The sequence below is a fragment of the Sebastes fasciatus genome, chromosome 15, assembly GCF_043250625.1.
Source record: "Sebastes fasciatus isolate fSebFas1 chromosome 15, fSebFas1.pri, whole genome shotgun sequence".
In the NCBI taxonomy this organism is placed as follows: Eukaryota; Metazoa; Chordata; class Actinopteri; order Perciformes; family Sebastidae; genus Sebastes; species Sebastes fasciatus.
This window is the reverse complement of record NC_133809.1, coordinates 22,191,854-22,217,306: the sequence shown is the minus strand read 5'-3', so window position 1 is coordinate 22,217,306 and position 25,453 is coordinate 22,191,854. Positions and strand designations below refer to the sequence as shown.

Below are 25,453 nucleotides of genomic sequence, written 5' to 3'. Positions count from 1 at the left end.
CAATTTAAGCCTTAAAATAAATGTGAGTCTTTCCATACAATATATTTGATTTACAATACCCCGCCATTGGTCTAATGTTGGAGGATCAGTCTGCAACCACTTTCGCGTTATGGCTTTCTTACTACTTGCCAAGAGAATCTTTATTAAATATGTATCTTTGTGTAAAACAACATTTCTGGTATTTTCCCCAAGTATAGTGTAATGAATGAGTACTTTAACTTTATTCCCATTATTTTATGGATCTCAGTTGCTACCTCTTGCCAGTATGGTTGTATTTAGGGCATGCCCAAAAAATATGGAAGTAAATTACCCTTTTAAAAGCCTATAAACTCTGTCCACTTCTGTGACTGTATTCCCACCCAGATGTCGCTGTGGGGAGCTGGGCTCTAGTTGGTACAGTACAGTGTGCCCTCTCCCTTTTACACCACATGCTCACTGTGTGTGTATGTGTGTGTTTCTATCATGTTTGACCCTGGCCACCAGCAGGCTATTTCCTCCGCACTGCCACTCTCTCTCTCTCTCTCTCTCTCTCTCTCTCTCTCTATAAAGTGCCCCTGCTTTTCCTAACGCAGTCTCTTTCACCGGCCACAAAACGACAGTGAGTGTCTAACTCACCGTTCTTTGAAAAACTTAAAATAAAAATAATATAAAAAATATAAAATTTACAAAATCTTAATAAAAACAAGTATACTTAAAGAAATAACAAACAACAAAAAAAAAGCAAAATATTAATTTTACAAAAATAGAAACAAGAGGCCTTGGGCTTTACTCTTTAAAGGAAGAACTACTTCAGAAGAAGAATCATTTATATGGTGATTTTTCAGCTTTGACATTTAGTCAACCAGCTGTGGAGCAGAGAGCAGAGAGGCTGTTTTCTATTAGTTTATTATAGGGGCTGGACTGAAGCGCAGCTCGGACTCGGACTACACCTCATACTGGCTCCTTTTTTTCTGGTGTTTTCTGAGGGGAAAACCTGCCATTCATTCCTAGTGTGAAGTCCAAGATATGAACACAGCGACCGGGAGTTATCCGATGGCTTCTCTCTACGTTGGCGACCTGCACCCCGACATCACGGAGGCGATGCTCTATGAGAAGTTCAGCCCAGCCGGACCGGTGCTCTCCATCCGGGTCTGCCGAGACATGATCACCCGCAGATCCCTCGGATACGCTTATGTGAACTTCTCTCAGCCCGCTGACGGTAAGAAAAAACAACCATGACAAGTGATCTCTGTGCAGTTTGAGCATGTCAGAGCTTACTTGCATGGTGCAGAAAGCATGCATCATTCAGATAGTGACAATGTCACCACTATAGCTTTCAATGTCAATACTGTCTGCATGACCATCAGGGACACACTGGCAATGAATAAAAAGTGATATTTCTGCAGTCTAATCATAAGCACCTCTGCTCAGACTGGCTCATTTTGACCCATATAAGCATGCCCCAGTTGTTGCATACTCCTCACTCCTTGCTAATACTGTATGCCACTACTAACTTGAAGCCCTCACACACATGCAGAGTGAACATTAGTCATTTTATTGCTCTTTTGGGAATATAAACTCCTGCAGATCCCACAAATTTTGCCCCAAAATGACCTATTTCTTCTCCTATTTAAAAGGGCCAAACTAATTCCCATTGCACTCTGCTGCTATGTTCACTGAAAGCAAGACAAGGGACAAGCACAGCTGAACAATAACCCCCTGCATTGTTGACATGTCTTATGTCTCTTGTCTCGTATCTGGCGATACGATACTTATCGTTATTATGGGTTGATATATATATATATATATATATTGCAATACTGTAAACAATATATTGTGATTTTTTAAAATGTAATTGTTGGAAAATTGTCATAAAGAACATGCCAGAAATACACCATTTTAGAATAGGCAAACAAAAAACAAATGTATACTCCAAACTGCATGTGATTATCATGAAATGGGCATGTCTGTAAAGGGGAGACTGGTGGGTACCCATAGAACCCATTTTCGTTCACTTATCTTGAGGTCAGAGGTCAAGGGACCCCTGTGAAAATGGCCATGACAGTTTTTCCTCGCCAACATTTAGCGTGACTTTGGAGCGTTATTTAGTCTCGTGACATGATTGGTACCAAGGGAGGCCCTTAGGTTTTCTGGTTTCATATGATGCCAGTAACTACCACCTCGCTACCACCTCCGAAATATCGAATAGCGGCGGTTTTGAGAGGTTAATAAAAAATCTATACAGTGTTTTCGAGAATCGATACAGTATCGCACAACATAATAACGCGATACTCATGTCTATCAATATTTTCTTACACCCCTACTTGTGCGTATTGTCTGGTACGCATTCATATCAAAGACTTGATCCTGTTTGTTTGGATTTCATCACAGGTTAGTTTTTAATTTGTCGGGGATTATCTGAATCATATAGTTTGTTCATCCGTAATATCTTAACCACATAAAATTGTTGTTAATCTATTAAAACCTTGTGCCTACAGTGAATGCTATCAAAGCATTGAGCAATAGCAGCAGGTGTTGTGGTTGTCTTTGGAGGCCTGTGATATCCTACTGTTTACATTGTGGGGGACCTCTTTGCCTCTTGCATCAACGCTAAACACCTGTCACAGTTTATCTGCGTTGGTCACCAAAAGCCGGAGTAACGGTAGTTTACGACTGGCTCACTTCCAGAGAGGGGGTATCACTCACTTGAGTAAATGTAAGGAGAGCCGCAATTGAGAAAGACACCATTTGTTATTAGAAGTGTAGACATGGGGGGGATGGTAGCTGTGGGGTATTTAGTGTGTGCTTGTGTGGCAATAGCTTGCTGCGTGTATTAATTAGAACTGGTCAGTACGTCTGATTTCTTGCGGTTTTTACAGTCTCTGTTGGATTTCTTCATGGCAAACACTCACGGGACCATAGTGTTGCTGATCATTCTTGTCGAGTGTCTCTTCCCCATCAATGGTAGAGAATGCTCTACTCACACTCCATGCCAGCACATACCTCCCAGGACCCCTCGCTAAATATAGAACGTCTTTCTGAGCAGCCCAAAATTTGCCTGGCAGTAATAATATTTAAGTTCTTAACATGACAGAAATGGTTGACAACAACAAGTATAAGTCAACATTTTACCAAATGACATCACTTCAAATATGGATAATGTATTACATAGATCACTTTGGCTTTTATTAAAACTACAATTCCCACTCAGAACCTTCCAGAAGACCGCACGTTTGACAGCGGTCACACACCTTCTCTGAGCACACGGGCTGTGAAGTACAATTGCAAGCCAAACTGCTGATGCCAGCAGATGCAAGGCAGCTCCGTTTTGTTTACCAGACACTTTTAGCTGGTCAGCCTGGCTTGTGTGTATGTGTGTGTGTGTGTGTGTGTGTGTGTGTGATACAGTGGAGTGACTGAACAAAAGGATGTTTTGGCATGTGTGCCCACATGGACATGAGAGCCTATAATATGAGAGTTAAAGCAATAGACTGAGAGAGAAACGGTATAAATTGAACCGTGGTGATTGAAACTGGCCTCAAAGAAGACATAATAATATGAGCAAATGAAACATATTACATTTTAATACCACAATTTAAGCCCACTTTTGTTATCTGAGGGCCGGCTGCACTACTACTACTGCAACTGGCCTAGGTGGGACGTGGCCCAGCAGCATGTGGTGAGTTAGAGAAGGGGGACATGTGCTCCCGGGCCTGCCCACTGCAGCTGTCCTCCACACTTTTGTCCCAGCTGCTCATCAGCCACATGGTGTACTGCAGTATCTTAAGTGTGGGCCTTGTTAATGGGCTGGCAGTCGGGTTTCTCCATTGTAGCACACGCTGCACCGGAAGACAAACACTAGTTTAATACACTTCTCTTCATGTTGTTTCTGTTATTCATGCTGTGTTTGTGGTTTAAAGGGATGTCTGCATTATAACCACTGGTAAGCTATTGGTAGAATAGGAATTCCTTGTGTGACCTGTAAGCACTAACCTATATGACCATGATAGATGGAAGCATCATATCATGTAGCATACATACTAGTGTTTTCAGACTCATGGCTCCATGTAAACAACCACCCATGACCTTTTCCCTCCACCTCCACCTCAACACCCCTCCTCCCTCCAGCCGAGAGAGCCCTGGACACCATGAACTTTGACGTGGTGAAAGGGAAGCCCATCAGAATCATGTGGTCCCAAAGAGACCCCTCCCTCAGGAAGTCCGGAGTGGGCAACGTGTTCATCAAGAACCTTGACAAGTCCATTGACAACAAAGCCCTGTACGACACCTTCTCCGCCTTTGGCAACATCCTCTCCTGCAAGGTACAACTGTCATACATGTGACTGAGGGGCTTTAAAATAGGCAGATTGTTTCTTTTATGCTGTATACGTTCCCACTTTTGGAAAAGCTGTTCCTGCTTGGAGATTACACGCAAATTGTGCTTAAATTAGATTACAAATTGTAATAATATTCTCATGCACTTAAAACTTCATCACATAAACTAAACACCATCTCTCTTTCTAGTTCCAACTAAAAACTAGTCACATTGTAGCAATGCTTCCACATTTTGGGACATTTGCTTTCTTATAGAAAGTTAGATGACAAGGACGATACCACTCCCATGTCTGACAGTTGAATATGAAGCTACAGTCAGCAGCTGCTTAGCTTAGTTTAGCATAAAGACTGGAAACAGCTAGCCTGGCTCAGTCCATAGGTAACAAAATACACCAGACTCAGGCCGTATGAGAGCAGTGCAGAGCGGCGGCTGTGAGCTAGCCAGTGGGGCAAGCTCATATGCGTGAACATTAAAAGCTTGCGTGGCCGGCCCGGCTATATCAACAAAGCAAGAAGAAGCGCGGATTACAACACACACAGAGGGAGAGCGACTTCATTCTCTGCTCAGGTAGACATTACTCCTCTATATCTTTACATAGCAAATAGTTGTTTGCTGCTATATTAATGCTCTGAATATCGCATAGAGCACCTTTAAAGATAATTTGGACAGACCCAGGCTAGCTGTTTTTTTTGCTGTTTCTTGTCTTATGCTAAACTAGACTAACTGGCTACAGCTTCATATTTAGAGGAGAGATTTGAGAGTGGTATCTCAGAAAGAAAGCGAATAAGCTTATTTCCAAAAATATTGGTGTGATGTTGACTCTCTACTGGATGCATATTTACCCACATGTTTTCCTCTACTGCAGGTGGTATGCGATGAAAACGGCTCCAAGGGCTACGCCTTTGTCCATTTTGAGACCCAAGATGCTGCCGATCGTGCCATTGAGAAGATGAACGGCATGCTTCTGAATGACCGCAAGGTGTGAGTGTCTGATCATCTAGGAACTGGGGTCAAAGGGGCATTTGTTGTCAGATAGTGTGTTTTGAAAAGACTTTTGAAGACTTTAGCTAGAACTTTAAGATGATTTTGACAGTACTTCAAAGTTATGATGACGTTGAAAGTCCAGTTGTAGAGGGTGCAGGACTTATTGAGTTTATGGTGATAATAGTACAGTAATAGCTTATCAAACGGTGTTATATTTTGTGTGTAAACCTGACTTGTTTGTTCTGCACATGTGTTGAGTGAACTGACTTTTCGTGTCTTTTTTCAGTTGGTGAGTTTGTGTGTGTGAATAATCGGACTAATAAGCTCATCTCTCACTACCGCCAGTATGAAGATAACCTCTGATCTGATAGATAACAAACTAAAAGCTCTTACTTAACTCTTATCTTTCCTACCAGACGCATTTTCTGTTGCCTCATCTGTCCACTCGCTGGTCACCCCGTCTTGGAGCGTTTGTTATGTGTGTGTGTGTATGACCACGCTTGTGTGTTTTAGTGATGGATCGAATGCAGGAATGCAATACTGGATGGCGGAAGGGGAGAGGTCGTCATAGCAAGGTATATAAGATCATTTGGTCCTCCTCAGCTTTCCTTTGTACTGTGAGACTCTGTTCCTCCACCCCTCTCCATCCACCTCCTCATCAAGTTTTGGACCAAGAATTAAGATGGTTGTCACTGTGATGTCTAGCATGCCAACATATCTGCCTGCATCTGGTGATATTAACAGCAGTTGGGTGGTTTTTTTTCATTGTTTACCCCAGGAATGATGAGTCACATGATGAAATGTAGCTGTGAATTTGTTTTGTGGATGTTGTCCCCTGTACTTATCGTGCTTGCGTGGTCAGGTCGTCCTCTCCTGGAACAAGAGTGTTTTTTAGATCGGAAAAAGGAAGTCAATCCTGGTTTGTTTTCTCATCTCTGTCAGGACTGTTTTACAAGAGTGTGTTTCGCTGCTCTCCCTTCCATCTTCAGGTTTGTGGGTCGTTTCAAATCTCGCAAGGAACGGGAGGCTGAACTTGGCGCCAAAGCCAAGGAGTTTACCAATGTCTACATCAAGAACTTTGGAGACGATATGAATGACGACAAGCTGAAGGAGATGTTCGACAAATATGGTAAATTGGGATGAGATACATTCATACATTCTCCAAACTTTAATGTGGTCTTACATCCACTAATCTGACCCTTAACCTCTACAGGTAAAACACTCAGCGTGAAGGTGATGACAGACCCCACCGGCAAATCCAGAGGCTTTGGATTCGTTAGTTACGAGCAACACGAGGACGCCAACAAGGTACTTTGGCCTCATGGAAATGTACCAAGTGAATCTTCCATTGGTCATTCCCTCTGATAATAATGGTTTCGTCCAAAGGCTGTAGAGGATATGAATGGCAGCGATCTCAATGGCAAGACTGTGTTTGTGGGCCGGGCTCAGAAGAAGATGGAGCGGCAGGCGGAGCTGAAGAGGAAGTTTGAGCTGCTGAAACAAGAGAGGATCAGTCGTTATCAGGTCTGTACAAACTAAGCCCTTAAAAGTACAGTGTGTAGGATTTAGGGAGATCTACTGGCAGAAATGGAATACAATATTAATAATTGTTTTTTAATATTTAAATAATTGTTGTATAATCACCTGAAAATAAGAATCGCTGTGTTTTTGTTACCTTATACTGTACATACAGAACTGTAGCCCAGACAGTAGCCCAGAACGGACAAACCCTGGCTGTAGATAGGGCCATTCGCGTTTTCCCGTTTTTGCGCTGGCCACCGTAGTTCTCCTACACGCTTGCTACACGGGAGAAGTTTTAGATGGTTGCAATCTGCAACCTCACCACTAGATGCCTCCAGATCCTACACACTGCACCTTTTAATGAATCAAATCTTCAATTTCCGCCCATTAATGTCAATGAAGCTGCTATCTATCCTGACTGTCTTGTCTTTATTTTCAGGGTGTTAATCTTTACATTAAGAACCTGGATGACACCATAGACGATGAGAAACTGCGTAAAGAGTTCTCTCCATTCGGGTCTATTACAAGTGCTAAGGTGAGAACGATCAAACAGACTAGAGAAGCAATAATGCATCACTGCAATATAAATATTGCAACAGCATTGACAATATTGTGTGTTTGAAGTTACCCAGACGCAATCTGTCTCTATATTAGGTGATGCTAGAGGAGGGTCGCTCCAAGGGCTTCGGCTTTGTCTGCTTCTCCTCCCCCGAAGAGGCCACCAAGGCCGTGACTGAGATGAACGGACGCATCGTTGGCTCCAAACCCCTCTACGTGGCCCTCGCTCAGCGCAAAGAGGAGCGCAAAGCCCACCTCACCAACCAGTACATGCAGCGCATCGCCGGCATGAGGACCATGCCGGCTAACGCCATCATTAATCAGTTCCAGCCCACAAGTGGTTACTTCATGCCAGCCGTGCCACAGGTGTGAGGATCAAAGTCTGAGAAGATAGTGTGTGTTCAAGTCGCTATAATCTATATTTTTAAATTAAAAATGGATCACGTGACTGTGTAATGATGAACCTACAGATAACTATCACCTGACTCTACAGTTCCCCTCAGCTCTACGAAGCTTTTTTAGCGTGTTAGCTCATTATTTTTTTATTCAGTCTCACCGCTCTCATCATGCAGGTAGAAAAAACTTATATACCCTACCAGACCAACATCAACCTGCAGACTGGTAACGTTAGCGACTAGTTGGTGAACATAGTGGAGCATTTAGTGTCTTAAAGGGGACCTATTATGCTTTTGTGCTTTCTCCCTTTCCTTTAGTGTGTTATATAGTTTTTTTTTTGCATGTAAAAGGTCCTGCCTTTTCTTCTGTAACATGGTGATGTCACTAAGTAACACATTTGCATAACTGCTAGCTTGGCACGCCCTCAAACAAAGCTGGAGCAGAGTCCAAAGAGTTTGATTTGGTTGGCCAATCGCAACAGTAGGCCAGCTGACCAATCAGAGCAGTCTGAGGGTAGGGGGGTATGAGCCGGTATGAGAAAAGTAAACCATTTTTTGAACATTAAAGCATGTAAACATATTCTAGTGGAAACCCAAAATACAAGTATGCACCTGGAAAAAAAGCACAATAGGTCCTCTTTAAGAGTCCGATTTTCCTACATGACTTAGTGGAATCTAAAAACAGAGCTAAAAGAAGGGTGAAAATTGGACCTACATTCACCAAGTGGACACAAACACTGTTAATGCAGGTAAACCAGGCAAACTTTTGATACTTTTGTTTCCTTTTTATTTCAGTAAAAATGCCACAGATTAAAAAGATAGTCAGCGGTTTCAGTTGGTTATGACTTTAATGCCATAAAATGATACATTTCACTTACTTGTACCCATCAGGCCCAGAATAGGACTACATACTATGCACCCAATCAGTTGGCCCAAATGCGACCCAACCCCAGGTGGCAGCAGCAAGGTGGCAGAGGTCAAGGTGAGCATGTAGCATTATATGATGCGTCTATCTTTGATACAGCTACCTCACATACATAGCTGTAATGGACCTATTTAAAATATGTTTAATGCAATTTAGTTTTGCATTTCATGTCATTGTTTTTGTATTCTGTCACTCCCAGGTTTCCAAGGGATACCCAGCTCGCTGCGTCAGCCAGGACCCCGTGCCAACCTTAGACACATGAGTCCTGGTGGCGGCACACAGGGCCCACGAGGTGTGTTCACTAATAACAGCTGACCAAAATGATCACCATCAACTCATGCATTTTATTGACACCACTAGAGGCTGTCAAGACACTGAATTGTGCTCCATTTTCCTTCCTCTCTGCTAGCCTCTGGCCAGTCCATGGTTCCTCGTCCCTCAATGGGAGTCCCCGGTCCCCGTGCAATGCCTCCTTACAAATATGCCACTGGTGTCCGTAACCCCAACCCCCAGGTGGTGCAACCTATTGCCTTACAGCAGGTAGGAGTAAAAGACCAATCACATCATCTTGTGTTCCTAATAGGGCTGTCAATCGATTAAAATATTTAATCGCATAATTGTTCATAGTTAATCGCTATTAATTGCAAATTATTCGCACATTTTAAATCTGTTCAAAACGTATCTTAAAGGGAGATTTTCAAGTTTTTCAAGATTTTCAAGTATTTAATACTCTTATCAACATGGGAGTGGGCAAATATTCTTGCTTTATGCAAATGTATGTATACATTTATTATTGGAAATCAATTAACAACACAAAACAATGACAAATATTGTCCAGAAACCCTCACAGGTACTGCATTTAGCATAAAAAATATGCTCAAATCATAACATGGCAAACTGCAGCCCAACAGGCAACAACAGCTGTCAGTGTGTCAGTGTGCTGACTTGACTATGACTTGCCCCAAACTGCATGTGATTATCATAAAGTGGGCATGTCTGTAAAGGGGAGACTCGTGGGTACCCATAGAACCCATTTTCATTCACATATCTTGAGGTCAGAGGTCAAGCCACCCCTTTGAAAATGGCCATGCCAGTTTGTCCTCCCCAAAATTTAGTGCAACTTTGTTACGTTAGTGTTATTTATCCTCTTTCCAGACAAGCTAGTATGGTTGGTGCCAATGGATTCCTTAGGTGTTATAGTTTTATATGATGCCAGTATCTTCACTCTAGCTTTAAAACTGAGCCAACTACAACCTATAAATCTCAAGTTGCGTTAATGCGTTAAAGAAATTAGTGGTGTTAAAACTAATTGGCGTTAATGTGTTAAGTTTGACAGCCCTAGTTCCTATCATATCAAGCCTCCAACCCTATAAATAATTTCTTTCCTATGCTCTTTATTTGTCCTTTCTAGGCTCAGCCAGCTGTGCACGTTCAAGGCCAGGAGCCTCTCACAGCCTCCATGCTGGCTGCTGCGCCCCCTCAGGAGCAGAAACAGATGCTAGGTAAGAATCCCATGTAATATTGAATGAGCTGTAATATTTTTCAGTTTTTATTAGGCTGATTCATTCTCAATTTTTCCAAAATAGGTGAGCGTCTTTTCCCACTGATTCAGTCCATGCATGCCAACCTGGCAGGAAAGATCACTGGCATGCTGCTGGAGATTGACAACTCTGAACTGCTGCATATGCTGGAGTCCCATGAGTCTCTGCGCTCAAAGGTACTTCTATCTGTGCCATAATGTCACACTGAAATGTCCATTTATATAACACATGTCATTATTCATGTTGGATGTTATGTTTGTACAGGTGGAAGAAGCCGTCGCTGTGCTGCAAGCCCACCAGGCAAAGAAAGATGCCACTCAGAAAGTGGGCAGCATTGCTACTACTGCTGCTGCTGCCACATCCTGAAGACTGCGTGCTGAATTGAATGGGTATGATAATACATAATCAGTCAAGCTATTCATACGTAATTTAAGTTTTGTGATAGTAATGAAAAGTCTTTGTGTCGTTTCAGGGCAACAGAAAAAACGAGCAGAGACGGAGAGAAACACACTAACACTGACTCCAATCACCTGACTCCTCTGAAGAATTATGCAAAAATGAAGAAAAAAATGGAAAATATAATTAAAGAAATATACTTGAACATTTTGAAAAATATTACAGTTCATAATTTTCTAGTTCTGTAAAACTTTTAAAACTCAAAAGCAATAATGCAAATGAATCTTGAATGAAGGCCCTTCATTTTGTGGCAAAGGAGAGAAAAGTTTTTCTAAAAGGAAAATGAGCCTTGTTCTTTTTCTTTGCTTGAAAGTTTTATGCTTGATTTGAAATGATGGACTCCTCTATCCTATCATGTTATCATGGGTGTGTGGTATTCTCAATAAAGGGATGATATATCAAGGTTACCACTGTTGTGTTACTTTAATGCTTACATATAACCTATTTTATTCAGTTTCAAGCGTGTATCTGACACACACTTACCTGTCAGTCGTGTGCAGAGACGGCCAAACCTGGTTAAGGGGTGGAACAGTCAGAGCATGGTTTTTATGGTGTTCCCTCTTTAGATAGATGATTTATACAAGCAACATAAGAACGTAAAAAAGAAAACATTTAATTTGCCTTTTTTTTTACTAAAGACAAAGACAGAATGTTTCTTCCTGTACCAAATTACCAGTTAGACATATTGTCACAGAGCCTTTGCATAGAAACCTCATGGTCAAAATCATTTTCATTGACTTCACTGTCATGAAATCACAACAAAGGGTGGCTAGCAAGCTCTGAACAGGTACTTTTACATGGTTTGATTTTAAGCTCTAAGAATGATAAATCACTCAATGCATCAAATTTTGTAAATAAGAACAATGTAATGTTGCAATAAAAATACTATTTTATAGGTGTCACCTTCGTGATCAAATTGTCATTTTTAAGTTATCCTCTGTTGGCTAGCATAGGATATACGTCACACTTTTTGAAAGCTTTTCTAAATGTTATTGCATCCTCTTGTCATTCTTCTTTAAGTCTGTGATCAAGAACGTGTTTATTTTGAAATCCACCATTTAGAAATGTGATCCTGACATCAGTGACCATGTGCCACATCGAGAAAAGGGACAGATAAAGGGACAAAAACACAAGACAAAAGAAGTCCATTTCAAAATCCTGAATAATATTTATCCATCCAATGAACTGCTAAGACTGAGATTTAATGTTGATCACAATAACTGCAACTTTTGTGATACTGAGATTGAAACTATACCGATCATTTGTTTTTTCACTGTGTATACTCTGTGGCATTCTGGGAGGATTCGCAGGACTGGCTGTCAACCAAAATCCAACTACTTTCTCCTCTCATAAGAGAAAATATTGTGTTTAGGGTTAACATGAAGGACATAAAGAGATCGAAATCTTTCATCTATGCTTCCAAATGCATGGATGAAATGGACAGTGCTTTAAGACTAATGAAAGGAAAACATGCAAAGTCTCTCCTTAGAGCTCATGAAGAACAGAACATATATGATGATGACCCCTAGAGCTACTTTGGAAGAGTGCAGTCTTATTATTTATTTATTTTTTCCTTTAATTATTTTCTATTCTCTTTTATTTTTTGTTATTATATTATTTTATATAATTTAAGTTATCTTTCCTATCCAATTGCACCTTGCATGTTAATAAATGTTATTGAGTTTAGGTTACAATGTCTTAAAGTTTGGAAATGAATGAATTATCTTCAATAAAAAATAATAATAATAATTAAAAAAAAAACTTACTGAGACACTTGACTAGAACAGATATTAGTAACACCTGTGCCTTCCCTACTAAGTCAACAATTATTTACTCCTAGGTTGTGCCTATAAAGAGTTTTAGCTCAAATATAGACCTACCAAACTTCATTCTGTCCAAACACCAACCATGCTTCCTTTAAACTGAAGAATGCAGTTTTCTTAAATGATTACAAAATAGAGATACAGCCTATAATTTTTTTGTAATATTTGTGGAAGAAAGATGTTGTGAAGGGTGTAAATGGTAGAAACTGGCCTTCCCAGTTGAACACGTGCAATGTAAATGTGAAATAACACAGTGGTCCCTTTTGTGTCACTTTTGCAATGTAAATACTGTAAATCTACTGTTATGGATATGTGCAATAACATGCTGATCACTCTGTGCAATAATTATATAATCATCTGACAGACACTTTGTGCAATAATCTGGCAAAACTGTCATCTGGCAAAACTGTCATCTCATTAATATACATATTGTATTTTTATATTTTATATTGTATTATCTTTTATATATATATGTATTTGTTTTAATATTTATATTGCACTATCTCTTTTTTATATTGTATTATCTTTTTTAGCACCTATGGGATTGTCACAATCTAATTTCGTTGTACTACACAATGACAATAAAGATCTTGAATCATATAGCAGGGCTGTGGCGGCAGTCTGCTGAATGTAGTGACAGCCTCCTCCTCCAGGTGGCGCTGGAGGATACTTGGTCATTAGGAGGCGGGACTTCCGGCCTCTCTGCACCAATCACAAGCTGCCGGGTTCAGAGTGGAAAGGTCGCATCCAAAAAATGGCGTCTAACAAACGAGTGCTGTATGTTGGTGAGTTAATGTTACTTTCTTTAAAAATACGTCCAAATTACATTGTTTTAGTAAACATAGCTAACGCATTAAGGACATTAGGTTACAAATAATTAAACGAGACGCAACAAAATGTGTTTAAAGTGCTTTTAATATGATAAAAACCTCTGATACGGAAAGTTTTCACCGGTAAAACATGAACACATGGAAACTTCACTGGTTTTAAACTTTCCCCCGACTCCATGACCAATGAGTGAAGTCTATCATGTCACCTTCTGTAATAAACTCTGAATAAATGAAAATAAAACAACAATAAAACCACTTTAAGCTCAGGAACTCAGGGCTCCAATGGTGCTTATTGTGCCTTGAACGCAGCACGTAAACCCGCTCAGTTATCTCTGAAGATGTAAACAAACACATGTCTTCATTGATGTATTTAAATTATTAAAGGTCCCATATCGTGCTCATTTTCAGGTTCATATTTGTATTTTGTGTTTCTACTAGAACATGTTTACATGCTGTAATGTTAAAAAAACAACTTTATTTTCCTCATACTGTCGGCCTGAATATACCTGTATATGCCTTCTGTCTGAAACGCTCCGTTTTAGTGCATTTTTACGGAATTGCAACAGAATTGCGTTGCTATAGGCAACAGCTTGGGTCCATGTGTACTTCCTGTCAGCTGATGACATTCACATACACTGCAACCATGAATGAACTGGGACACATTTAGAATGTTTAAAGGGACTATTTGTAACTTTCAGAAATGCTTCTTAACAGCGACACCTGTGGCCGTGAAATCAACGAAAGTCAGCGTCGGGCTCGCGCTTGCTCGCTCTAAATATACCTGAACGAGCATCACTCAAAACAGTGAGGCGACACACGTCAGCTAAAACCACAATGTCTCTCTATATTTCAGCTGCTTGGCAGTAATGTTAGCTGACCAGACGAAGGTCTCTCCATGAACATGATTTAGATCTGACCCTAGTGTTGGCTTTTCCTGCCTAAGTGCAGGCTGAGGCAGCGGGGCTCTGCAGCATGTCTCCCTGCTCTCTCCGCTCGCAGCCGGAGAGAGCAGAGGAGACACCGGCACCCGGTCGGTAACGAGAAGACAACGTAAATCTCTGTAGAGCTCCGTCACTTCACAAGACACGGAAAACCTCCTGTTGGTCTGGAGGAGCTGCAGCATTTATTTCTGCACAAACGTCCCCTGTACATTCACTAGATATTCTTAGAGCTAAACTAACTCTTCTGCAGTGTGTAGTGAACGCGCGTTCACGTCTAGAGGTGGAGCGAGCTGAGCTGTCTGAATGAAGGCGAGCAGGCAGAGGAGGAGGGTACAGCGGCTACTCGCATATGCAAGCGCGCATGTGTGACGACCCGCTACATTTATGCGCGTACAAAGTTACAAATAGTCCCTTTAAGTTTAAAATTGTGTCAAGGGTCTAAATATTGTATATTCGTGACATCACGAATGGGCAGAAATCCTGACAGCTTGTTTCAAATGCAGAGTTTCTGAATACGGGCTGTGTGTATTTCCCTGTGGATTGAGTGTTTCGATATTTTCACAGTATTTATAAAGGACTTAAGCCTGCTTTATAATAAAAACAAACATGAAAATCACACTTTTTTATAATATGAGACCTTTTAAAGCGACATGACAGTAACTTACTGTTCATCAGCTCAGTGTCATTACGGTGTGTTTTTCTGTCAGGTGGCCTGGCAGAAGAGGTGGATGAGAAGGTGTTACACGCAGCTTTTATTCCATTTGGAGACATCACAGACATCCAGATACCATTAGACTATGAAACAGGTAAGATCATGAGCTTTGTTATTAACTATGATGATAACTGCACTGTTTCTATGTCACACTTTATTACTGTGGAATAGTTAAAATGAATATTAAGCTGTTTTTAATGTGTCTTATGTTCTGTTTTTTTTAGAAAAGCACAGAGGGTTTGCGTTCATTGAGTTTGAGTTGGGAGAGGTATGTAACATCACTGGTTTATAGTGCTGAAGTACACTGCTGCAATATTGTGATATTAACCTGATAGGGAATCTACTTTATGTACAGCGATACATTAATTTAGTGTACACCATAATAGCAACACAAAAGAAAGCTTGATGTTTAAGAGAGGCGATTCCCAGTTATTAATATGGCTGTTCTCTAGCATGTGATTATGAATTGAATAAATGTATCAAAATCCTTTATACACAGTTTCATTGAAATGCTGTCTTATTTAGAAAAAGGTGTATGGTAGTCTGACAGGTGAATTCACTCTAAACATGGTTGGTAATTGACTTGATGGTAAATATTTCTGTACTCATAACCTGTTTTATTGCCTTTGTCTTCTGTAGGATGCTGCAGCAGCTATTGATAACATGGTAAGTGGATCACATTGCTGCACATTCATGTCAGTTTTATTACCTGTTTCTGAGACCTAGCCGTTGTGAGTTTACCCAAAAGGTCCAAAAATGAGCTTTCTGCTTTAATATTGATTTTCTTTTTTTCTTCTAGAATGAGTCTGAGCTTTTCGGACGGACTATCCGTGTCAACACCGCCAAGCCCATGAGAATCAAAGAAGGATCTTCTCGACCAGGTGATTGATTGAAAACCTGTTTATCGAAGCCTTTGTCTGGGCAGTAGTTTAAATTCTTGGTTCTGATGTTTTTTTAAACTCTGCTTTTCCGTCAGTGTGGTCGGACGATGACTGGCTGAAGAAGTTCTCAGGGAAGACCGCAGAGGAGGCTGACCAGGAGGCAGCGGGTGGAGAGACAACCAACACTGCAACACAGGAGGTGAGCTGGCTTTCTCTCTAAAGTGTGTCGGGGACTCTGACTCTTAACTATGTTAAGATGGTGACATTAGTTTGATTTTTGCAGGCTGAGCCCCCGGCTAAAAAGGGCCGAGTTAATCCTCAGGTCTACATGGACATCAAGATTGGAAACAAGGTAGCCGGGAGACTACGCTTCCTCCTTCGAGCTGACATCGTTCCTATGACTGCAGGTGTGTGTGCTGTAGGGCTTTCACCATCACATCTTTGTCAAAAATACATACTGTACAGTATTTCCCCTTGGATGGAGTTGTAGCAGTGGAGGTGATTCTTAGCCTAAATACATACAGTACATTTGTGCACAGTAATGAGCAGGGAAAATGTCTGTTTAGCTTACATAGGAGGTGTCTCAAGATTTAGGAAAAATACACTTTTATTGAACATAATAAGTCAACTTGCATCTCCACACTGTTGTATCATCAAACATGTTATTTCCTTAAATGTAATGACATTTTCAATGATAAAATAACTTATTTTTGTGACGTTTTTTTAAGTGAATCTGATCCAAATAATATGTAATACCTCTGTGAGGGAATCTGTCAGTTGTCAGAGATTGATAGCTTTTTTTGTGTCGCTGTGGCCCTGGTGCATAGTAAAGCCCGCCTCTAGGAAGAATAAACAATCGGTGCATGTGGAATATGTGGAATACCTACTATCTTTATTTCAAGATGGTTCTTCCAAATGTTGTTTTTATTTCCCACACATATATGTGTTTCCTTGCGTATTCTTATCAAATGAATTGCGTTTGCTGTAACGTTACTGTGCAACACTCACGTGAAGTTGCAGGACTGTTTTCCCTTCGGCGAATGATAATCCTGAATCCGTGATCAGCATTGCTTGCTTTATTGTTGACATCCACCCAGGGGAAACACTGCTGTATCTGCACAATGTTTAGGTTGCTTGCTTATGGATTTACACTCAAATTAATTCTTCAGGAGTAAAACAAAAACACAAGTGCTTAATTATCATCCCCCTTTAAGAAATAAGAAAAAAATCCGTTGGTGACACCAGCATCTTTTCTTACATCCTATACAGAGAATTTCCGCTGCCTGTGCACGCACGAGAAAGGCTTTGGCTTTAAGGGCAGCAGCTTTCATCGCATCATCCCTCAGTTTATGTGCCAAGGAGGTGACTTCACCAACCACAACGGCACCGGTGGCAAATCCATCTACGGCCGGAAGTTTGATGATGAAAACTTTGTCCTCAAGCACACCGAACCAGGTGAGGTCTTTTGCGTGGAACTCTTGGAGTGTGTGTTGGCGGTCTGTGTGTGAATGAGCATCATGTTTTGTTACGTTTACTAGCAGAGCCTGTAGATAACTGACCAAACCTTGTCTCTCATGCTCACAGGGCAGCTCTCCATGGCCAACTCTGGGGCAAACACTAATGGCTCTCAGTTCTTCATCACCACTGATAAAACAGACTGGCTGGATAACAAACATGTAGTGTTTGGAGATATGGTGGAGGGGATGGATGTGCTCCGTGCAATGGAGGTAAGGGATAAAAGGGTTAACTGAGACTGCAAAATATTTGCTTTATATAATACAATCACAGGTTTCTATTTGTAAAAAAAAAAAAGGGTTAATTCAGTGATAATAAAAGATTAAAATCACTCACAGCAAAAAAGTGCTCTCATTAACAAACCTTATTACACGGCTTTGTTGAATACTTGATTCTGATTGGTCAGGTATGTCATTCTACGGTCTGTTATTTCTTTATATATATATATATATATATAAAGAAATTAAATATAAAAATATATATATATATATATGTATTATTGATTTCTTAAGTAAATAGCCGTGTAATAGGCGGAATAATGTAAAGCGAGTGGGACATTGTTGTGAAATAAACCCCTTCAGGGCAATGCAAGCTTTGTAATGCCCGCTGTACATTATCCCCAGTGTGTTCTTTAAATGTATACATCACTATTTGCTTCTCACTTTTGCTACATGTGAATAAAGCAGAAACCAAAATTAACAAACCGTTGAAAATTAGCTTTAGAGTCTGCTGGTTTACCAAATGCTATGATTGATTTTTAGGGATGATGTGAAGTTAATCTTGATTATTTACAAGAAAAAAAAGGGAGAAAACAGATCAGCAAAAACAGAATCCCCACCCACCAACCCCCCTAAAAGACCAGAATATATGAAGTATATTACAGTAGTGTTAGTAAATTGTACATGCATACCAAAAAAAAGCTAAGTAGGCAATACCCACTGCTAATGCAACAAAATGTCCAGCAGAGCATTCAGGTACCAGAGGAAACCAAGAACAGTCACCAAGAGGGGCCGACAATAAATGAAGAGAGAAACACAGAGTCAGTTAGTTGGAGATAGTTGGAGCGTGTGCATGGTAGACCTGTCCTGAATACCATTTTTTGGGCTTCGAAGCTTCTGTGAGAAATATTCGAAGGTATTCGAAGCTTCGTAGTGCAGTACAGCAGGCTGACGTGTTTTTCTGTCTGTCTCCATCACCCCCGTTTCAGTGCTGCTGCCTCACTACTGTACACACACACATCTCTACACACAACAAACAGCGATATCCATCTGAGAATAACTAATAATTAATGCTGAATATGAAAAATGAATAATGTTGTGGGATTATTCCTTATTTCATGGGCTATTTGGGGATTTATACTTTATTATTAAATACTTTTATATATATATATATATACAAACCAACAACAACAACAACAAAGCATTCTAATACTGATTTGGAGGTTGATTACCATGGCAATGGACGAAGCTTCGAGGCATTCGGATCAGCCCTAGTGTGGGATACTCTGAGTTTCTCAGGACATAGACAAACATAAATGCACTTGGTATACACACTGCCCCCTAATATAATCTTCAAAGGGTCCATAAATATTCAGTTAGACATAGAGTACCTTATCTCTTCCAAGTATTCCAAGTATAAACAGGAAATCATATCATTAAGCCATTTTTTTTATAACAAAGAAGATGAAGGTTTCAAGTTGATCTTTAATTAGAAGTTGCAAAAATAGAAAGAGAACATTTGTGACCATACTGTTCACAAATGTTCCGTTGTACCCATAAACGTGGAACAAACCTCTATTTGGGCTTTATGTTAAATTGATAATTTGTTGATTATATTGTAATAAAAGCTTGTAAAAGTTTAAGACAATCAGGCTGAATTTTGGCAGGTAATTGCTGTATCTTTTAAACGTGTTTTCTTTCTGCAGGCTCAGGGAAATAAGGACGGCAAGCCGAAGCAGAAGGTCATCATCTCTGACTGTGGAGAATACGAGTGAACAAATAAGATGTGTGTGCTTGTTTTGTATGTGTCAATGGAGGCAGTGTATGTCTGAGAGTGTGTTCATGGTCTTTTGTACTTTGAGCCCACATCATCTGCCATGTAAATATTTCAATAAACACCTTTTTTTTTTTATTATAAAGAAACTACAGCCTGTCTGTTACTTTGTACAAATTAAATGTCACACTGATCCGCTGATTGCTGGCTTATTCCTTTTATAGCTGCAAAACTACCTATTTAACACATTTCTTCATTTCAATTTATTTGTTTTCATTTGCTTCAAGTCAGTGTTGTCAAAGGCTTTGTAAATAATAATAATATATATATTTTTTAAAACAATATTTGTATTGAATTGTACATATATACACATACAGACAGACTAACAATATTAATATTAATAATTAAATTATACAATGAAATATTTAGTCAGGATTTCAAAGAAAGAGAGACATGAAATTTCATGCACTTCACTTATCTAACAAGGAGAACAAATAAAATAAAAGATGAGACAAAATAAATAAATACCTCAAAGAAGAACAAAAAAAAAAGTTTCAATTTGACTGTGCCCCCTGACGTCCAAGAAAGTCCAACAAAGGTTCCCAGACATTTTCAAATTCTGCTGCTTTTCCTCTGGTTATGTATGTAAGTGTCTCCAGTACAACACAAGATGCCATCTCCCTCACCCATACATGTATCCAAGATAAATCCATTTTTTCCAAGACAAAGCTATCATTCTCCTGGCCTGCAGGAGTCCAAAGTCAATTAGAATTAACTGTTTTGAGTTGAAATAATAATAATTATAATAATTTTGGACACATTTATTTTCATACTTTAAAATCTGAGTTGGTTTCAAATTGATAAAAACTATACAAATCATGCATGCTAAAATATATCTATTTAATGGGTTTCATACAAATAATGAAATGATCACGTGCCTGTTTGTACAAATTAAATGTAACACTGATGTTGGCTTATTCCTTTATAGCTGCAAAACTACCTATTTATAACACATTTTCTTTATTTTCATGTCTTTGTTTTCATTTGCTAAGTCAGTGTTGTCAAAGGCTTTGTAAATAATAATTATAATAATTTTGGACACATTTATTTTCATACTTTAAAATCTGAGTTGGTTTCAAATTGATAAAAACTATACAAATCATGCATGCTAAAATATATCTATTTAATGGGATTCATACAAATAATGAAATGATCACGTGCAGGGAGGCTTGTTTGAGCAGTTACATCATTTCTCCAAAGGATCCAAACTTAAATAAACTGAATAAATATCAAATCAGACGTCGCCCTTTCTCCTCACCTTATTGGACAAATAAGTATTTGGTCGAGTGGCGCCGCAGCCACACCTGAGCAGGTTGAGTGGAGAGAAGAAGACATGAAGGCAGAAAACAACTCCACCCACTCCACTCCTCTCCTGTTGAGAAATCTACTGCGATTCTCATCGGAGAGCTTCATCCAAAGCCTGCTCCTCCACTCCGACACTGAACTGCGACAACAGCGATCAAACTGTAAGTATTCAAATCTTAATGTAAAGAACTGAGTCGTAAAGTAACGCGAACTTGTTCTTATTTACCCGATCAAGTAGTTTTTAGACGTGGATATTTGGAATATGCGTAATTACGCACGGGAATGTAGAAACTTCAAAGAGTTCCCGTAGTCGTTGGGAGGTGAATGGCTGGTTGAGTAAGAGTTGTGTCTCATTACAGCGATGAATATACACGTTTCTGCTTGCATGACAAGAAAGCCTCTTGTTTTATAAAGTTAGGGGGCACTTATAGGTGCTCATTTTGCTCTTATTTCTTCTTTTTTTTTTTGCGTCAAAGATATGTAAACATGTGGATTTATATGTTAACAACCTGGTTTCACCTCAGTTTCTTTTTTCTGTCATAGCCTTTCTTTTATATTTGTGATATGACTGTGTTTTCTTTTTGTTTGTTTTCAGGCTGGTTAGATCCCTGAGTTTTGTCTGTGCCGTTTCAGCTGAAGAGAAGAGCTTCCTCTGTCTTCCATCAGCAGGAAGAGAAGACAGAACTGAACAAACCTCGTCATGAACTGGGCATTCCTCCAGGGCCTCCTCAGTGGGGTGAACAAGTACTCCACAGCTTTTGGCCGAGTGTGGCTCTCTATCGTCTTCCTCTTCAGGGTCATGGTGTTCGTGGTGGCGGCGGAGAAGGTTTGGGGCGACGAACAGAAAGACTTCAAGTGCAACACGGCTCAGCCCGGGTGCCACAACGTCTGCTATGACCACTTCTTTCCCGTCTCCCACGTCCGGCTGTGGGCCCTTCAGCTCATCTTCGTCACCTGCCCGTCTCTCCTGGTGGTTATGCACGTGGCCTACAGGGACGATAGGGAGCGGAAACACACGCTTAAGTACGGTGAGAACTGCCGCCGCCTCTACCTGAACACGGGCAAGAAGCGCGGAGGCCTGTGGTGGACCTATGTCCTCACTTTGGTCTTCAAAATAGGCGTGGACACGACCTTCGTCTACCTCCTCTACCACATCTACGAGGGTTACGACTTCCCCTCGCTCATCAAGTGTGGACAGAAGCCCTGCCCCAACTTGGTGGACTGCTTCATCGCTCGGCCCACCGAGAAGCGCATCTTCACCATCTTCATGGTGGTCACCAGCCTGGCCTGCATCCTCCTCTCCATTTTCGAAATCCTCTACCTGGTTGGCAAGCGGTGCCGCGAGTGCTTCACCAAGCTCCATAACTCTCACCAAGTCGATACCAACAGGATGTCCAGTGGAAACACCTTGATGGAGTCAAACACTCTAAAAAAGACCCCTCAAACGCCTGCTCCTTCATACAGCGTCGTCATTGCTTGAGATACCGAGAATAAAGGCAAAGACCTCTCCTTCCTCTCAAGGCACTTCCTTAAAAGACTTGTCGGCAGACATTTGTGTGCTCAGAGACTGAACTACTACGGAGTTTTTTACTGTTTTCGTGTCCACATGTCAGAGAATTAGACATTTTGGACCACAGGACATATGTGTCATTGATCTGGAATGTGCACACTATTGTGGGTTTGGGTCAGAGTATTTTTTTTTCTTTTTTATAGCTGAAGTTCTCCACTTCTTGCAAAGGAAAAGCCAGTTAGTGTGATTCAGATTTAGCCTTAACGCCAATTACATGAGTCACCCCATGGTTTGGAGACAGTTTTACAAACACATGTGGTTTTCTGTGTAAAGTTTTCCTTCTGCTCGCCGCCCAGCCCCGAAAAAGTTCAGCCCAAGCTGTACTGCGTCTTCTCCCTTCACTCCCTCTCGTTCATATCTGGCTCTTTGTGAATATACTCTACTTAATTTATCAAAAAGGTTTGAAAGATTGTGCATATTACTGTCCTGACCTCTTTTGAACTGCCTTCTGTACACAGGCACGAGAGAGCAATGAAGTCAAGATGTAGTGTTGTAAACACAGTTGTTAATAATAATACCAGGATGTTCATATCCCCCAGTGTTGCAGTGCAGTGTGTGGCTGCATAGTTGTTAATAATATTTTTCATTAAAGATTATGATTTTCATGGTTTGAAAATGTGTTTATTTTTCCCCACAAGATCAAGGAAGACCATTTAGCACTGTAAGTTACACAATATGTTTTAGCATACTAAAGAACAATGTAAACCAGACAAAGGATTCTGTGGTTTGATAAAGATCTCAGACTCTTCCACTTTTTCCAGTCGTTTCATAAAGCCCTCCCTCTTCATTAACTGACAGATTGCTCTGTCACTATGAGCACTGTCCTCTTTGTTTAGGTAGATTGGTTCGTTGAAGGAGGGCAGAGGAGGAGTCTCCCACTCCTCAGTTTCAATCATCCGTGCTGGATCCACCCACCACAGGAATTTGTCGGTCCGTGCCGCCTCTGAATGGATGTTTCCAGTGATTACATCGCAAAGTGTGATAGGAGCCATGTAGCGAGAGTACAAAATATTTTATTACTCTCTCCTTGTGGCATTCCATTCAGATATTTCCAGATTGCCCTGCTTAGGTTTTGAGATATCTGCCTCTGAAACTGCCACCTCAATACCACAGAGAAGAATAAATACACGCTCAGAGCAATAAAGAATGACATTTTAAAAAAGTCAAACAGTGACGTGTCTTTCCACAAACAATGAAAGGATAATCTACAGGCACCTTAACAGATTTCATCGGAACCATGAATGTCTATTTCAGTTGACAGTACTTCCGATGAACTCTATTAACAAGAGAGGCCTGTGGATTATCATGGTAACTAGGGGACTGTTTTCAGGAAAGACAAGCTGCTGCTAGATTGTAATTTTTCCCCTCTACTGTATCGGGTGGAAGTGGAAAACTTTATTGTCAACCCAAGTACACAGCATGTGTGCTATTTTCTATTTCTGGGCCAGTAGTGCTACAATTAACTGGGTGAAGTGATGACGTCTGAGTTCATCATCACTTTTATATTGTCCAAACTCTACGGAAGCCCAGAGAGGCAAGTGAGGAAAAACAAATGCTGGTGATCTAAATTGTTTAGAAATCAAGAACCTTAGGAAAATTATCTTGGAATTTTTTTTTTTCTCTCCACTTGTTCACAGATGAAAAATATAATTAAGTAACTTATAGAAAGATTATCCTGGTAAATCTTTTTTGTTTTTGTTTTTTTACCCGCTCTTAAGTCATAAACACAGGAAAGAAAACAATTTAGATCACACTTATCAAAAGGATTACCAGGATTGTTTTTTCACTCGCCTCTCAGGGCTTCCCTAAAACTCTCAAGTGTTACATCAAATCTTCTAAAGTGAAAGCTCTGAAAACATAATCAAGCTTCAGTATGCTCAATTCTCTTTGTCCTTATTTTGTTTGTCCAGCCTGACTGGGTGGGTCTGTAAATGAGCCCGCAATCACTCTCCCATTACAAGATCCTCCCATCTCTTCTTGGCTAGTATTTCTCCTCTTGTCCCAGCCTTCTCTGTGCTGGTACATTTCTTTTCCTTTCACAGTACGAGCAGTGAAAAGCAATGTGTTTATCCTGTTGTATTTGTCCGTCTTGTTGAAACTTGCGGCTGGCAGACATTGAGTCATGGGGTGCATTCCTCCAGGTGTGTCCCAGCAGACTGCCTGGACCAGTTCTTCATCTGGAGCCAAGAGGCAACTTGTCTTTCCCCTCCCCCAACCTCTCTCGAACTCGAATATTGTCAGCCGAACTGCTCTAAACACTACAGATGTTGCGTTCACGTGCTTAAGCTTTTACAGCACAGATGAGAACTTTCCTGAAAAGCACGACTGCAGTTGATACTTCTAACAATATTCTGAGAGTTTTAGCTCTCGGCTGCAAGACTTCGAGATGAAGTGTTTCATTTAGAGAAGCCAGAAGAACTATCACATTCTCTTTATAGTGTTACTTTTCACTCTTCAGCTTTTTACATCATAGAAAGTGCGTCTTATTTGTACACATGTGAAAATATGAGAAACAAACTCTTTCTAAACGCGTTCAAAGATGTGAACGGATGATTTAATTACTTGTGGGTACCCATGTTTCAGCCTGGTACCAGACAACTGAATTGCTCTCCACATCTCAGTTTCACATCTTATTTTTTTCAGACATTTTAACAAAGTGAGAAAAAAGAAAAAGAAAACACCAATTCAGCTTGATTATCAGGTTACCTAAGTTTACAGTCTATGCATGTGGCATCTCAATAGGTGTTTTTATCACACAACCTTGTACATTACAGTTAGAACTTTTTGTTCTTAGAAAAGGTTTTGGAGAGCGCTTCCTTATCTTAGAAATGTTGAGCTTAGTTGTGAGCCTTTGCCTGAAAAAAAAGCCCATGGAGACATTGTACGTGATTGTACAGAGCAATACAAACAACTCTGACTTGACTTGACTTGAGGCTGGTGATACATGAGCAGGTCTTTTATCCTTTTGTATAATGTAAACACGGGATTCAATAGCTCTGAACATGGGCACCGGTCTGCAAGAACTGGCAAGCTCTGGCACAGCTATGGCATGCTGATAATTCATATTCCTCACAGCATCTGAGGACTTAATTTATCTGATAATGATGGGTTGTTTTCCCCACAGGACAG

The 25,453-nt window shown here is 40.3% G+C and overlaps 3 protein-coding genes across 6 annotated transcripts; all 3 read left to right on the top strand.

Annotated features, from left to right (window-relative positions):
* Positions 1 to 565: 565 nt before the first annotated feature.
* Positions 566 to 11,102, top strand: pabpc4 (poly(A) binding protein, cytoplasmic 4 (inducible form)). Of its 3 annotated transcripts, none has more exons than XM_074661117.1 (15): positions 566 to 1,198; positions 4,108 to 4,301; positions 5,181 to 5,296; positions 6,289 to 6,428; positions 6,513 to 6,607; positions 6,686 to 6,823; positions 7,260 to 7,355; positions 7,475 to 7,744; positions 8,665 to 8,755; positions 8,898 to 8,990; positions 9,108 to 9,238; positions 10,110 to 10,200; positions 10,285 to 10,415; positions 10,504 to 10,628; positions 10,712 to 11,102. In XM_074661117.1, exons 1-14 carry the CDS (start codon positions 1,006 to 1,008, stop codon positions 10,603 to 10,605), a joined length of 1,881 nt encoding a protein of 626 aa, XP_074517218.1. In that variant the 5' UTR covers positions 566 to 1,005; the 3' UTR covers positions 10,606 to 10,628; positions 10,712 to 11,102. The 3 variants fall into 3 exon arrangements, with proteins under 3 accessions (XP_074517218.1, XP_074517217.1, XP_074517216.1); XM_074661116.1 differs by having other exon boundaries at positions 10,504 to 10,647; positions 10,733 to 11,102; XM_074661115.1 differs by having other exon boundaries at positions 8,662 to 8,755; positions 10,504 to 10,647; positions 10,733 to 11,102.
* Positions 11,103 to 13,159: 2,057 nt separating this feature from the next.
* Positions 13,160 to 19,520, top strand: ppie (peptidylprolyl isomerase E (cyclophilin E)). Its single transcript, XM_074660904.1, has 10 exons — positions 13,160 to 13,303; positions 14,997 to 15,095; positions 15,226 to 15,269; positions 15,641 to 15,667; positions 15,801 to 15,882; positions 15,978 to 16,081; positions 16,166 to 16,289; positions 17,152 to 17,337; positions 17,467 to 17,609; positions 19,322 to 19,520. Exons 1-10 carry the CDS (start codon positions 13,273 to 13,275, stop codon positions 19,388 to 19,390), a joined length of 909 nt encoding a protein of 302 aa, XP_074517005.1. The 5' UTR covers positions 13,160 to 13,272; the 3' UTR covers positions 19,391 to 19,520.
* Positions 19,521 to 20,756: 1,236 nt separating this feature from the next.
* On the top strand, positions 20,757 to 22,929 carry gjb10 (gap junction protein beta 10). Of its 2 annotated transcripts, none has more exons than XM_074660767.1 (2): positions 20,757 to 20,915; positions 21,388 to 22,929. In XM_074660767.1, exon 2 carries the CDS (start codon positions 21,455 to 21,457, stop codon positions 22,232 to 22,234), a length of 780 nt encoding a protein of 259 aa, XP_074516868.1. In that variant the 5' UTR covers positions 20,757 to 20,915; positions 21,388 to 21,454; the 3' UTR covers positions 22,235 to 22,929. The 2 variants fall into 2 exon arrangements, with proteins under 2 accessions (XP_074516868.1, XP_074516866.1); XM_074660765.1 differs by having other exon boundaries at positions 20,760 to 20,915; positions 21,350 to 22,929.
* Positions 22,930 to 25,453: the final 2,524 nt, after the last annotated feature.

What these genes read in the sequence shown, in the direction of transcription:
- pabpc4 (XM_074661115.1), top strand. Translation starts at nt 1,006, where the DNA reads ATGAACACAGCGACCGGGAGTTATCCGATGGCTTCTCTCTACGTTGGC. An exon ending in GGTCTATTACAAGTGCTAAG is followed by an intron (nt 7,356 to 7,474) that starts GTGAGAACGATC and finishes TCTCTATATTAG; the next exon opens with GTGATGCTAGAGGAGGGTCG. An exon ending in GCAAGGTGGCAGAGGTCAAG is followed by an intron (nt 8,756 to 8,897) that starts GTGAGCATGTAG and finishes TGTCACTCCCAG; the next exon opens with GTTTCCAAGGGATACCCAGC.
- ppie (XM_074660904.1), top strand. Translation starts at nt 13,273, where the DNA reads ATGGCGTCTAACAAACGAGTGCTGTATGTTG. An exon ending in AGAAGGATCTTCTCGACCAG is followed by an intron (nt 15,883 to 15,977) that starts GTGATTGATTGA and finishes CTTTTCCGTCAG; the next exon opens with TGTGGTCGGACGATGACTGG. An exon ending in ATGTGCTCCGTGCAATGGAG is followed by an intron (nt 17,610 to 19,321) that starts GTAAGGGATAAA and finishes TTCTTTCTGCAG; the next exon opens with GCTCAGGGAAATAAGGACGG.
- gjb10 (XM_074660767.1), top strand. Translation starts at nt 21,455, where the DNA reads ATGAACTGGGCATTCCTCCAGGGCCTCCTCAGTGGGGTGAACAAGTAC.